This window comes from Conger conger, chromosome 15 (genome assembly GCF_963514075.1).
Source record: "Conger conger chromosome 15, fConCon1.1, whole genome shotgun sequence".
Taxonomy (NCBI): domain Eukaryota; kingdom Metazoa; phylum Chordata; class Actinopteri; order Anguilliformes; family Congridae; genus Conger; species Conger conger.
Window position 1 is genome coordinate 7,579,610 of NC_083774.1, and position 13,124 is coordinate 7,592,733.

General features: G+C 44.6%; 1 protein-coding gene across 1 annotated transcript in view; it reads left to right on the plus strand.

Moving 5' to 3' along the window:
- LOC133111178 (SITS-binding protein-like) overlaps positions 1 to 13,124 on the plus strand; it is a 32,331-nt gene that overhangs the window by 12,126 nt on the left and 7,081 nt on the right. Inside the window, exons 3-8 of the mRNA XM_061221340.1 lie at positions 2,290 to 2,497; positions 3,029 to 3,179; positions 6,771 to 6,965; positions 7,370 to 7,620; positions 9,829 to 9,965; positions 12,086 to 12,207. Coding sequence (XP_061077324.1) covers positions 2,290 to 2,497; positions 3,029 to 3,179; positions 6,771 to 6,965; positions 7,370 to 7,620; positions 9,829 to 9,965; positions 12,086 to 12,207 — 1,064 coding nt within the window. The remainder of the gene's footprint in view (positions 1 to 2,289; positions 2,498 to 3,028; positions 3,180 to 6,770; positions 6,966 to 7,369; positions 7,621 to 9,828; positions 9,966 to 12,085; positions 12,208 to 13,124) is intronic.

The window sequence follows — 13,124 nt, forward strand, 5'->3', positions numbered from 1 at the left end:
TTGACATTATATACCATTGTTCATGTACACTATATGCTTTAGTGTACATTAGGTTGCGGCAAACCTATTACATTTCTTGATTTGAGTTTTTGTATGTGTGTAGATCACACTGCCTTGGTTTAATTAAGTCCTGTAGTGGAAACTGCAATGCACTCATTTAATAGTGAGTGCATTGCCTCATTTTGACGTTTTGGAAACGCACTATGTCAGTTGAATTGTTTGTACAGTACATTTACAAGAAATGCAATGAGATGTTTATTGAAAAGGGAAGGTCAAACACGTAATGGCTGAAGATACCTGCAGTGATGCTGCTACAGGGCTGCTCCAGTCGCTACAGGGTGCTCTCCCTCCAGGGCCTTCTTCAGGCCCTCATCCCTCCATCTCCTCCTCCTTTCCACTGGACTGGTATTAATACGGTACTAGGATCAAATGCAAGAGGAATCTACATGACTTGAAAAATAATTTAACAACTAATTAAAGTTCAGAAATAAGCTTCCAAGCAAAAGTAAGTGTAGAACTTTAAAAACAGCGGTTGCAATGGAATTTTGTAAATGATTTGCGATCCCTGGTGTAAAATCCAGCTCTCACCAGTTTGAAATACCAGCTGCCAGCTGTTTCAAAACATAGCTTGAGCCGGCCAAACCATGTTGAGTATGCGACCTAGCTTGATATATTTTTTTCAGAAGGGATGCCATGCCAAAATGCCATAACAATGCCATGTACAGCGTTATTAGTCTGTTTGCGCGCTCTCTGTCGCACGCAGACGCACCTCTAAACGGATTATGGCACAACTGTCCGCTTGTTTACAAGCCATAACATACATTTGTTTATGTTATGAAGTGAATGTGTTTGCTACATAACGAGTATCCGGACGTTGGTGCTGTTGATTTCTTTTTCTTGTTTGGTCTTGGGTCTTTTTTCATGGGGCGCTAAGCTACCGTTTCAAGGTTAAATTTATGTCCATAATTTTATTCGGAAATGAAAAAAATAAAAAATAAATTCTGCAGATGGTCAAATCCGCTGTAAAGGAAACATCCTACCAAAACCATACAAGGCATTCAAGTAATGTGTGCACGAAAAGGGCAATGTGGAAAACTAAATCGTTTCCGAAGCTAAAAACCAAACCAAACTTGCCAGCGTGTGAGGTCTTGGAATGACCGTGACCGAATCTCTTTCCAGTTATAATTCTGAAGAATGTAGAAATGTCAACCAATTAAGCCAACAACGGCGTTTTAGCATTGCTAGATCATGTAGATTTGTTTTCGAGCTGGTTGGAAGGGGAGTTTAACTGAAAGACGCCCCATAGGGCAACAAATAAACTCTTAGTCTTACCGGCAACTGCAACAACACCTGTAGCCAGATACCTGCTGTAATCCTATCCATATTGAACGTTTCTAGGATAGATCTCAGCTATTGCTAATACGGTACACTGACAGAAATTGTTAACTTTCGGAAAATAAATGCAGACAATGATGCCATATTAACATATTAATTTACCTTTCAGGTAAGTTACGAGTTGTATGCACGCGGAACACCCGAATACATTTTGCGCATGCGCACATCACGCGTCATTCCTTTGAACGAAACTATAAAAATGCGCTTTGAACTGAATTTTACCGAGCCTCGAAATTCCGATTCTTTAAAATATTGTGTGACCAAGAATATTTAGCATTTTAAAACAATATTAGGTCTATGTTGTTGGTTAAGCCTTAGCCCATCCGGATAAAAGCTTCTGCTAAAATAATGTAATATGAACCCCCAAATAGCAAGCGTAAGCGTCCTCAAACAAGGACATGTTGGCTTCCCTGAGCTCTACAGTATTCCTCTCAACATAAGGGACGTTCAATTAAAATAAAATATGTTCACTGCAAGTTTTACATTAGTGCCTCTCTTGAGCTTCACCAAGGAACAGGTTGTTTTAGTGACTGTGTCTTTAAGGCTCATTGATATCAATGAACCGCTGTGCTGATTGGCTGGCTAGCTCCACCAAACTGAGCACAGTGTGTGCCGGGCACTTGGGGGATTTGTTGCCAATTACGAGGTGGGCTGTGCTGAAGCAAACAAGCGTATCAAAGTGATGTCACAGACGTCCAAACGGCTCGTTTAAATGCACATTCATTTTTGACACTTTCAAGGTGTTTCTGTAGCGCCTTCAACTCCACATAGTAAGGGAAATCTCCACAACACGGGGCTGTTAAGCTGTCCTTCCTCCCGGGAGGGGCAGCCCGTCCCCTGCTGGGCCGGCGCGGTGGATGTTGGAGTAAAACGAGCGCCCGTGTCGTTGGACAGGTGTGGCGGTGCTGGCAGACCCGGAGCTGCCCCTGCAGGTGGGGTTCGAGAGCAGGACGCAGTTCTGCCTGCGGGCGGCGCCCGGGATGGACCGGCGGCCGCTGCGCTACAGCGTCTGCGTGGGCCGCGACCTCAAGGCCGTCCACCAGGAGGTGGGGCGCAGGCTGCACCCCCGCCAGCGCGGGGCGCCCAACCTCAGCATCCTACGGTGAGCGGCTGCGGGTGGGGGGTCCCGCCGTCCCACATTCTCCAAAATACGGGCTCCAATAGGGACCCGGCGCTCACGGAAATGAGGGTACGGTGGAGGCACATCTTTGTTCTTGACACGCTGTTCTTTTTGGAAGAAATTTGCACCTTTTACTCACAAAAAAGGTACAAATTAATTATTTATCCAATGACAAGGGGTACAGTTTTATGTACCTGTAGGGTACCTAGGGTGCCTTTTTCTCTATTTTTTCTGACTGTGTGATTTCATAGAAGAATCCTATCTAGTCAAACCCGATCTTTGTCAGGCAAAATTATTTTTTATACACTTCACATCGATGACAGAGGGTTCTATAAAGAACTAAAACGGGTTCCCCTGTAGAATCAAGCACCAAAGAAGCATTTTTTCCATTGTGAACTGGTGGATGGATGGATATCATGGATGAATTGTACTCTTTCTGAATGTCCCTTCCCTGGAGGTAATGAAATATAACGGTATGTACAGTGACTGACTGTGTGGCACGACCTGTCCCAGGCTGCCCTTCTGGAAGCTCCTGGCCAAGGTGGACTCGGGTGCCAAGGTGGAGAGGGAGATCAGGACCTTCTCCAATCGCCTGCGCAGGCACCAGCTGGGGGAGGGGGTCATCAGCCTGAACGAACATTCCTCATCCCTCCTCTCCGACACGGTGAGTCTGCTCTCTATCTTGAATATTTATCATCCCTCCTCTCCGACACAGTGAGTCTGCTCTCTATCCTGAATATTTATCATCCCTCCTCTCCGACACGGTGAGTCTGCTCTCTATCCCGAACATTCCTCATCCCTCCTCTCCGACACAGTGAGTCTGCTGTCTATCGCAAACATTCCTCATCCCTCCTCTCTGACACGGTGAGTCTGCTCTCTATCTCGAATATTCCTCATCCCTCCTCTCCGACATGGCCTACCCTTTCCCTGTTCCCTGTCATTCCCTATTACACTTTTCTTTGTTCGTTGTGTAGTATAAACACAATCATATAGACACTTTGTTCAGGCTAAAATGAGAAAAATAATTTTCTTTACAACCCAATACATTTTTTTTTCTCTTGTCAGAAATTCTAAATCTTTGCCTTGCAGTCTGGGAAAATTATAAATGTATCCATCTTGTGCAAAATGTAACTGAATATTGATATCGTCATGGCAATGTAAAGAGATGAATTCCTCTGGGAAAGCTGTATATCTCCCGCGACTCAGTTTTTCCGGTGAGATCATTTGTTAAAAACACACTTCATTTGCGGTACGAAACATGGACTGCTATGAAATGTGATCTGGGGGGAATTTTTCCTCATGTACAGATTGTGTAAAGATGGACTAAACATAAAACTTAGCTTTGACCCTGAAGCCTGTCAAAGTGCAAAAATCTATATAGGTTGGATTTACTTTGCAGAATGAACTAGCCACAGGTCATGATGAGTACATTTGGGGGCAGGTTTCACTGACACAGATCAAGCTTAGTCCTGGACTAAATTGTGTTTTATATGGAGAATCCATGCACAATATATTCAGTATTTCAAATGCATGGATTTTGAAATGCCGTCTGTTCATGGCTGTCATGATAGTTTAACTGGATTCTTTGGCTTCAAGTTCTGGTTTTCGTGCCAGGTGAGGCACCGCCGTCTCCCCCGTTTGCAGGTATCTCTGTCCCTGACTGCTGTATTGTCCAGCTGTTAGCATTGTTTGCGTTTATCCAGCATTAATCTGCAGTGTGTGCTCGGACAACAACAGAGTCTGCAGTACAAACAGTTAACGAGATGTTTCGTGATATCGGATTACCCGCTGCCCTGTGCCTTAAAAAAAAGACAATGCGATTCATTCACTCTCTGAAGGCGGCCAACAACCTGCCTTATCATCCTTTTTAGATTATATTCATGGTGTTCAAAGACTCCTCTCAGCCTCCAGCATTTTATACTGAACCCTGGTATAAAATGACCAGCTTGAAATATCCAGCTACCAGCTGTTTCAAATCTTAGCTTGAGTTGGTCAAACCATGTTGAGTATGGAGCTAGTTGAACTGGTCAACCAGCTCCCAGCTGTTTCAAAAAGCTTGAGCTGTTTTTTTCAGCAGGGAATGTTTTTTTTTTTCTCATCTGTTTAATTTGTTTTGTGTCTGTTATTTGCGTTTGTGAGATGTTGTTGAGTATTGTTCATGAACTGTTTTAACTGGAATGAAACGGAACGTCTCTGTCCTGGCGAGCTCTGCGGTGTCGGACAGGATTACCCGTCAAGCGGAAGGGTTTAGCGCTCCTCATTCCAAGCAGGAGATTTTTGAAACCTGAAATTATTTTATCTTTGATGTCTCGAACACGGACAGGGAAGGCTAACCGAGGGAGACCTGTGTCAGAATGTAGATATCGCACGCAGCGTTCAGACCTTTCGAAGAGTAAAGTGTTTTTGAATGTTTATTTTTATTTTTATTCCAAGTCAGTGTTCCAGATTGGTTTCAGACACCTGTGGTGATTGTAAGGAATACACTTTAATGAGACGGGATGGTGCTTGTTTTACTTAAACCAAGCCACGGGATTTCAAAACAACGCTATGTTACATGATAAGTATTATCATTGCAATGTACTATAAATCATATTGTTATTATTATTATCATATACATGCGAATATAGGGAAGAAACTAAATCCGCTCGACGGTACATCGAGCAACCTGCTGGCGTGTGAAATCAGTGACATCTGTGTTACACCAGCACAAACGGACACAAACCACCACCCCCCCCCCCCCCGGCCCCCCGGCCCCCCAGCAGAGGACGCAGCTGAATGGACGCATAGAGCGGTGGCGGGGGAGTAGTGCCAAAGCAAACGGCTCCAGGTGAAACTGATCCCCATGTACAGCTGTAATCCAGCCGTGGCCCTGGGAAGCCCGTCGCGGGGTTCACCGCATATTATTCTAAACGGGCTGTCTGTTACACGAGAGGAGATTAGCTTTTTCCATTCTCTTCCATTTAGAGAGATAGATTGAGAGAGAGAGAGAGCGAGCGAGAGAGAGAGAGAGAGAGAGAGAGAGAGAGGGAGAGAGGGAGACAGACCAGTTTTACTTGGCTTGGCAAAGTACTTTTTGCGGTTACTGATTTTTAAGTTTTGCCCACATTTAAAACTGCAAACATGACTAATGGTTGAAAAAAAAAAAAAAATTTCCGTTCGGGAAATTTTTCCGTGCAATACCAAATCACTATGAAATCTGTGGCATTCAATCCATTACATTTTAAGAACTCTTCATAAATTACCAGTCACGCAAGGGGTTTTTCCTCATTTTTCCATATTAGTCCCATATAACGCCGTCACGAACTGGAACAACAACTTTGCCTAAAATGTGGCAGACTATAAATAGGCTTGCCAGATTTCTAAATGCATTTTTTCTTCATCACTATAACCTATAACAGGCCAAAAGTGAAAAAAAAAGTCTATAAATCATTGTTTTATTCCCAGGTCCTGCAATGTTATTCTTGGATAACTCAGGTACAATCACTCAGGCGTAACTGGGTGGCTCATCCTGTTAAGGAATGGCTATTTAATGTGATTAGCCTGCTCATTACATTACATTACATAATTGGCATTTGGCAGATGCTCTTATCCAGAGCGACGTACATTACATTACATTACATTACATGGCATTTAGCAGACGCTCTTATCCAGAGCAACGTACAACGGAGTGCAGATCAAACCCAAGTACAAGTGCGATTGATTAGACAGTTGATTCGACTAAGCAGGAGACAATCCTCCCCTGGAGCAATGCTTAAGGGTTAAGGGCCTTGCTCAAGGGCCCAACGGCTGTGCGGATCTTATTGTGGCTACACCAGGATTAGAACCACCGACCTTGCAGGTCCCAGTCATTTACCTTAACCACTACACTACAGGCCGCCCCTGCTCAAGTCCAGACAAATGGTCTCCTGCAAAGGGAACTAAGAGCATTCTTAGTGGTTGTCCGGTGGTGACATCCCAATCTGTAGAAGACATGAACCCCTTGAAGAGCAAGTTGATTTAAAATATATATATATATAGGCTGAATGATTTATTGTTCTTCAAAACTGTGTTCTAGAACTCCACTGTTTTCAGTAACCAGTCGTGATGGTAGAATGTGTAGTTAAGGACATTCTAATCACCTACTTGTGACCTCACACCTTAAAGGGCAAATGTACAAACTCTACTATTTTACTCTATTACTACAAATCCATCCTCTCCTCTTCCCTACACTAAAACATGTGCTCCCCTTCTTTCTTTTCTTTTGTCTCGCTGGCAGGACCATGAATTTGTCTCAGGCAGGAGGAGGACGTCTAAGAGGCAGACCAGGACCCTGCCGATGGTGCGGCTTCTGAACATTTCCGTCACGCTGTCTCCGTACCTGAGTGTGGATTCCCGGCCGGTCCAGACCTCCCTGCAGGATGGGACAGAGGGGTACTGGCTCAGTGCACTGACAGCGCCCCACGGACACCCGGTGAGCTCCCCCAAACCCCCCATTCTTATCCTGCAGGGCTGTTAGCTTTCCAAAAACACGGTCCACATTAACACATAGATCACAAATAGATTAGAATGTTCTTATCTAGACCATTAGACCATTCAAGTGTTCTTAACTGAACAGTCTAATGCTGATGTAACAATCACCACTGGGACCTGAAACCATTGGATGTAAACAGAGCAAGATGCCACAGGCTTCACACAGTGCTGCTTATACACTCACACTTTCCTCTCTCTCTTTCTCTCTTTCTCTCACACACACACACACACATCAGTGTGATTCGGAACGAGTGTAGGAACAGGAGATCAGAGTATTGCAAAGGGTCATACCTGCCCCACCCCACCCCGGCCCCACTCACCCCACGTTCTCCCCCCCCCCTGCAGGTTCCTCTGTTGACCCAGTGGAAGGGGAAGTTCTGTGTGAAACTGAACCTCTCCAACCCAGCCGCAGGGAACTGGTTCCAGGACCGGGTGGAGGGGCTACAGTCCCAGCTGGACGCCGAGTTTGTGATCCTGGAGGGGGGGGCTGGGGCCCCGCGTCTCCCCAGCAACGGGGCCACAGACCAGTACATCAGACTGCTGGCGGCCCTGGCGACCAAGGTGGGGGACTCCACCGTGGTTACCGCGGGAACCAGGTGAGTGCACGGAGGTGGGGTTATCGTTTTCACAATTTTTAAATGCCCCCTTGGTCACACTTTACAGTAAGGGTACATGAGTTCCCTGGTTATTGGTATGCACTTTGCACTTTGTTGTACGTTGCTCTGGATAAGAGCGTCTGCCAAATGCCATGAATGAAATGTAATGTGAATCGACATTTAATATAGTTGTTCGCATAAATTGATGTACAAAAACATTAATAATCTTAAGTTAATGTATTTGTTAACTACTAGCTAATGTTACATTCATATTTATACATTAGCAAACCAGTCACTGAGTTAACCATTAACAAATATGTGAGCTGTGTTTTTAGAATATAAATTAACTCCATTAGGTTGTTAACATTGATGGAAGTGAATGACAAATCCATAAACAAAGCTGGAGAGATGAACTTCTCAGGAGTATGTAAACAACTACGTATATCAGTTAATGCCAATTCTTGTGGCCGTATTGTAACGGACCCCGTTTTGTCTTTTGTCCTCATCACGTTTTCACATGGTCAGACGGATCACCACGGGAACCAGACTCACTCCTGCCCCCAGCAGCAGCTGCCAAACGACTCCCCCCCACACCCCCAAACCTCCCCCACCACACCCCCCCACCCCCAAACTTCCCCCCCCACCCCCAAACCTCCCCCCCACACCACACACAGAGCCTTCTGGGCTGCTTTAATGTGACACTCTAATCCCTTTAATAAAATTCTTCAACAATTTATGGGGCAATTTAATCCTCCGTCCTTGGCTCCCGTCTTCGTCCGAGACTGACGTTGATTTGAATTTAACGCCGATGTTAAAAAATAGTTGGCTCGTTCTTTTACAGAGAAACTGAACCGCTTTCCAGTTCAGGCACATGCAGCAGCCAGAATGACAACTGTTCAGCGAATGTCGTCCTGTAACCCGACAGCAGCTACAAAGCTGATGATGGATCACATTTTTTTGTGATATGAATGAAAATCATTTTCTCATGCTCTTCATGGATGGAATGTTTTCAAATTCAGCAGCCCAAACTGTCTTACACTTGTACGTACTCACTCACTCACTCACTCACACACATACACACACTCTCTTTCTCTCAAACACACACTCTCTCACACACACACACACATTACATTAATGCCATTTAGCTGACGCTTTTATCCAGAGTGACGTACAGTTGATTAGACTAAGCAGGAGACAATCCTCCCGTGGACCAATGCAGGGTTAAGGGCCTTGCTCAAGGGACTAATGGCTGTGTGGATCTTATCGTGGCTACACTGGGTATCGAACCCCTGTCCTTGTGGGTCCCAGTCATGTACCTTAACCACTACACTACAGGCCACCCTGCACAAACACACATTCTCTCACACACACACACACACACACATACACACATACACACACACACATACACACATACACACACACACACATACACACACTCTCTCTCTTTCTCACACACACACACACACACACACTCTCTCTCTCTCTCTCTTTCTCACACACATACACACACACACACTCTCTCTCTTTCTCACACACACATACACACACACACACACACTCTCTCTCTCTCTCTTTCTCACACACACATACACACACACACACACTCTCTCTCTCTCTCTGTCTCACACACACACATACACACACACACACACACACACACACACACTCTCTCTCTCTCTGTCTCACACACACATACACACACACACTCTCTCTCTCTCTCTTTCTCTCACACACACACACTCTCTCTCTCTCTTTCTCACACACACATACACACACACTCTCTCTCTCTCTCTCTTTCTCACACACACACACACACTCTCTCTCTCTCTTTCTCACACACACATACACACACACACTCTCTCTCTCTCTCTCTTTCTCACACACACATACACACACACTCTCTCTCTCTTTCTCACACACACATACACACTCTCTCTGACACACACACACTCTCTCACAAACACACACATTCTCTCACACACACATACACACACACTCTCTCTCACACACACACTCTTTCTCACACACACATACACACTCTCTTTTACACACACACACACACACACACACACACACACACACACACGCTCTCTCTCTCACACACACACACACACACACACACTCTCTCTCGCTCACACACACACACACACACACACACCAGCGTGATTCTGAAAGACGCGGTTTCTTTGTCGTTCTCGCTCCCAGGTCCAGCGACGTTCCTCTGTTCATCGGGATGACCCCGCTGCGGGGTGACTGGAGCTCTTCCGGCCTGAAGGGGATCATTCCCTCCGTCCTCCACTACAGCCTGCTGGGGTACAGCTTCTTCCTGCCTGACGCAGTAGGTAATACAGTCACACCTGGCACCCCCCCCCTCCCCCACCCCCCACCCCCACCCCCCGCAAAAAAGACTGAAGTCCTAACTATCGCTTTAGTCTTGTAACAAGATTTAATATCTTCATTTTTCTTTCTCTCAAGTAGTTATTGTTAAGTTTAAGTTACTGTTTGCTTCACAAGTGAAACTTTCTTACCCCATTGACATGTCTTGAAATAAGTCCCTTGGCAGTATTTTTGTAAAAATAGCGTTTTTTAAGCAAAAAAAAAATGTAAAAAACTTTTTTTTCTAAATATAAGACTAAAATATAAGACTAAAATACTGAGATTTACCTGTTTGTACTAGCTCAGATACATTTATATTAAATGAATCTTATTAAAGTGTAACAACATTGTAATTACAGTAGAATTAGTGTGTAATAATACATTGCTACATGAGAGCCATACACTGGCTGTGGAACAGAGATGTTTAGATTGTGAAAATGTGGTTATACAAAAGGAGTGGTTTTATTCTCTACTTGGCTAGCTGTACTGAAGTGGCTGAGTTGAAATGTGCTGTTTAATAATGAATACCCTTCTGGATGAACTTTATGTTCATGTATTTATAATAAAACTCAGAATGTCTGTGTATCTCCAAATTTCTCTGCCTTGGGCCCCTCACCTGTGTGATTGTCCTTCTCATATGAAAATCATAAAATCCTCTATAAAATACCCAAGAGCTCCACACCTAAAACTTAACATTTTCTCTATGAAATGAAAACATAAAGTGTCTGATTTATTTGAGGTTTTTTTTTTAGGGTTCTTTTTTGTTGTTACTTCTGATTATAGCAGTTGACCACAGATCTCAGAATAGTCTGTTCTGACCGTTTTTTCGCCAAAGGTGCGTACACCCTCGGGAGCTTTGGCTAAATCTGCTTATTTCTGAAATATTCCGAATTCCAGTAGAAAAGCTAAAAAAAAAAAAAAGCAAGCCTGTGAGTCTTCTCAAAAGTCCAGACAGGAATTTGCTTTGATGTGGAGAGAGCAGAACGTGGTCAGAGTTCAGTACATAAACAGTCGGAATCAGTGGTCTCTTACCGCAGGAAATAGATTCACAAGTCTTCCTGCTGATGCAGTCAGACTCAGTCGTCTCAGATTTGACTTTTTTTTTTTTCATCTGGAGCCACAAAATGATATTCCAGTCAAGCAGTCAGTGTGGAGATGAAAAGTCAGGACACATGTCCAATGTCCAATTCACACCTGTCAACTGTGGCTAATTACTCTGTCTATTATCTAACCCGCTTATTCCTGGTCAGGGTCGGGGGGGGGGGTTCTGGAACATACCGTATCCCAGCATGCATTTGGTACCTGTGATTTGTTTCACCGTCATTCAAATTGTCTAAATTCAGCCATAGATTCTTTGGACCCACAAGATACCGTAATAACTCCGTATTGACAACTCAAGCCCGAAAACCTATGAAATTTGTTGTTTGCAGTTGTTTGCCGTTATTGCTGTGAAAGGTGGTGCAATCAGTTTTGAAGTTTCAGGGGAAAATTACTTGTTCACATGGGTGGCATGGGTGTTTGAACTTTTTTCATTAAATGAATGAAATAATCATTTTAAAGGTATTATTCAATGTGTTTTGTGTTTACTCACGTTCCATCTGAAACTATTCAGTGTGACAGTTATGCAGTGATAGGTTACACTTTACAATAAGGTTCATGAATTGGCAATAAATAATGTAGTTGTTAACACGAATTAATGATGGACAAAATAAATATATTAAGCATGACAGTAACATTTCATTAGTTAATGCATTTTTTAACAACTACTGTGACTAACGTATGTGTACTTTAGCAAACCATAGGATGAGCCTATAATTAGTTAACCATTAACAAACACATTACCTGACTTTTTAATTCCAATATGAATTGGCAATAACTAATGTAGTTGTTAACAATAATTAACAATGTACAAATACACGAACAGAGCTGTACAGATTCATTTCTCAGTAATAGTTAGTTAACGGCTACTGTAGTTCATGCCAATTCATGGACCCCTATTCTCAAGTGTCACCCAATAATAAGAGGAAATGAGGAAGGGGGCGAATGCTTTTTCACTGCGTTCGCTCTGCGTCTCCTCTCCCTGTAGGAGGCTCTCTGAGCCGTGACCTGGTCACCGATGAGGAGCTGTTCATCCGCTGGCTGGAGATCTCCTCCTTCCTCCCCGTGCTCACCTTCCACACGCCGCCCTGGGTGTGCGGCGAAGACCGGGTACGTACCGCGAGAGCCTCCCGCCAATCACCACCACCGCAATACAACACAAGCCCCTCTGTTCAGCGACCTCCCCGTTTTTCCGTGCCCACGGGGTGGCCATGATGTTTCCGTACTCGCTCCTCCATGGCTGCACACAAAAATTAAAGTGACATCAGAGGCAGAAACTCTGGGGGTTCTCAAGACCAGGCTTGATATGGTGCTAAATACTATGTAGCTTTTAGGCAAGCTAAGCAGTAGGTACACTTTAGTGGTAGGAAAAGGCGAACATTGCTGGGCTGAATGGCCTGTTCTCACCATTGTGTTACGTTATGTTCGGGATAGGATACAATTTCTCAGATGTACCCTGAAATATACAATTTCCCAAATGTACCCTGAAAGCATATGTACCTTTAAAGCACTTTTCGTGCCCTCATTTGTGAGTGCAGGGAGAGAAAACGTTCTCTCCTCTTTGGCAGCTCAGGGAGAGAAGCTGCTACATGGCAAGGCAACATGGATTCTCTTCCCTGCTAGGCACTGGAAAAATGCAGTGGGAAAAAATAAGGAAAATAATGCTCGTGAGAATTAGTAGAAGAACGTATCTGCTCGTCAGATATTGATACGTTTGACTTTATGGAGGCCGGCTCCGGTTTCTGAGTGTAGAGTGTTGTGCCGGGTGAGGAGGGGGGAGGGGGGCAGGCGGTGGTGGGGGGGGGGGGGGGGGGGGGGGTTTGGCGGGGGCTGGGGAGGCAGTTTGCCCGGCCTCACCTGCGGTTACATTCCCATACGGTGCGCATTAGATTTTGTTTCAAATTTACGATCGTCAATCTCGGGCATAAGGACAGCAGCAGCGATGGGAAGGCCGGTGGTGGGAAGCTCAGGCCTGAGCAGGAGACGATCGCAGTGCCCTGGTTCAGACTGAGCTGAGGAAAGCGGGT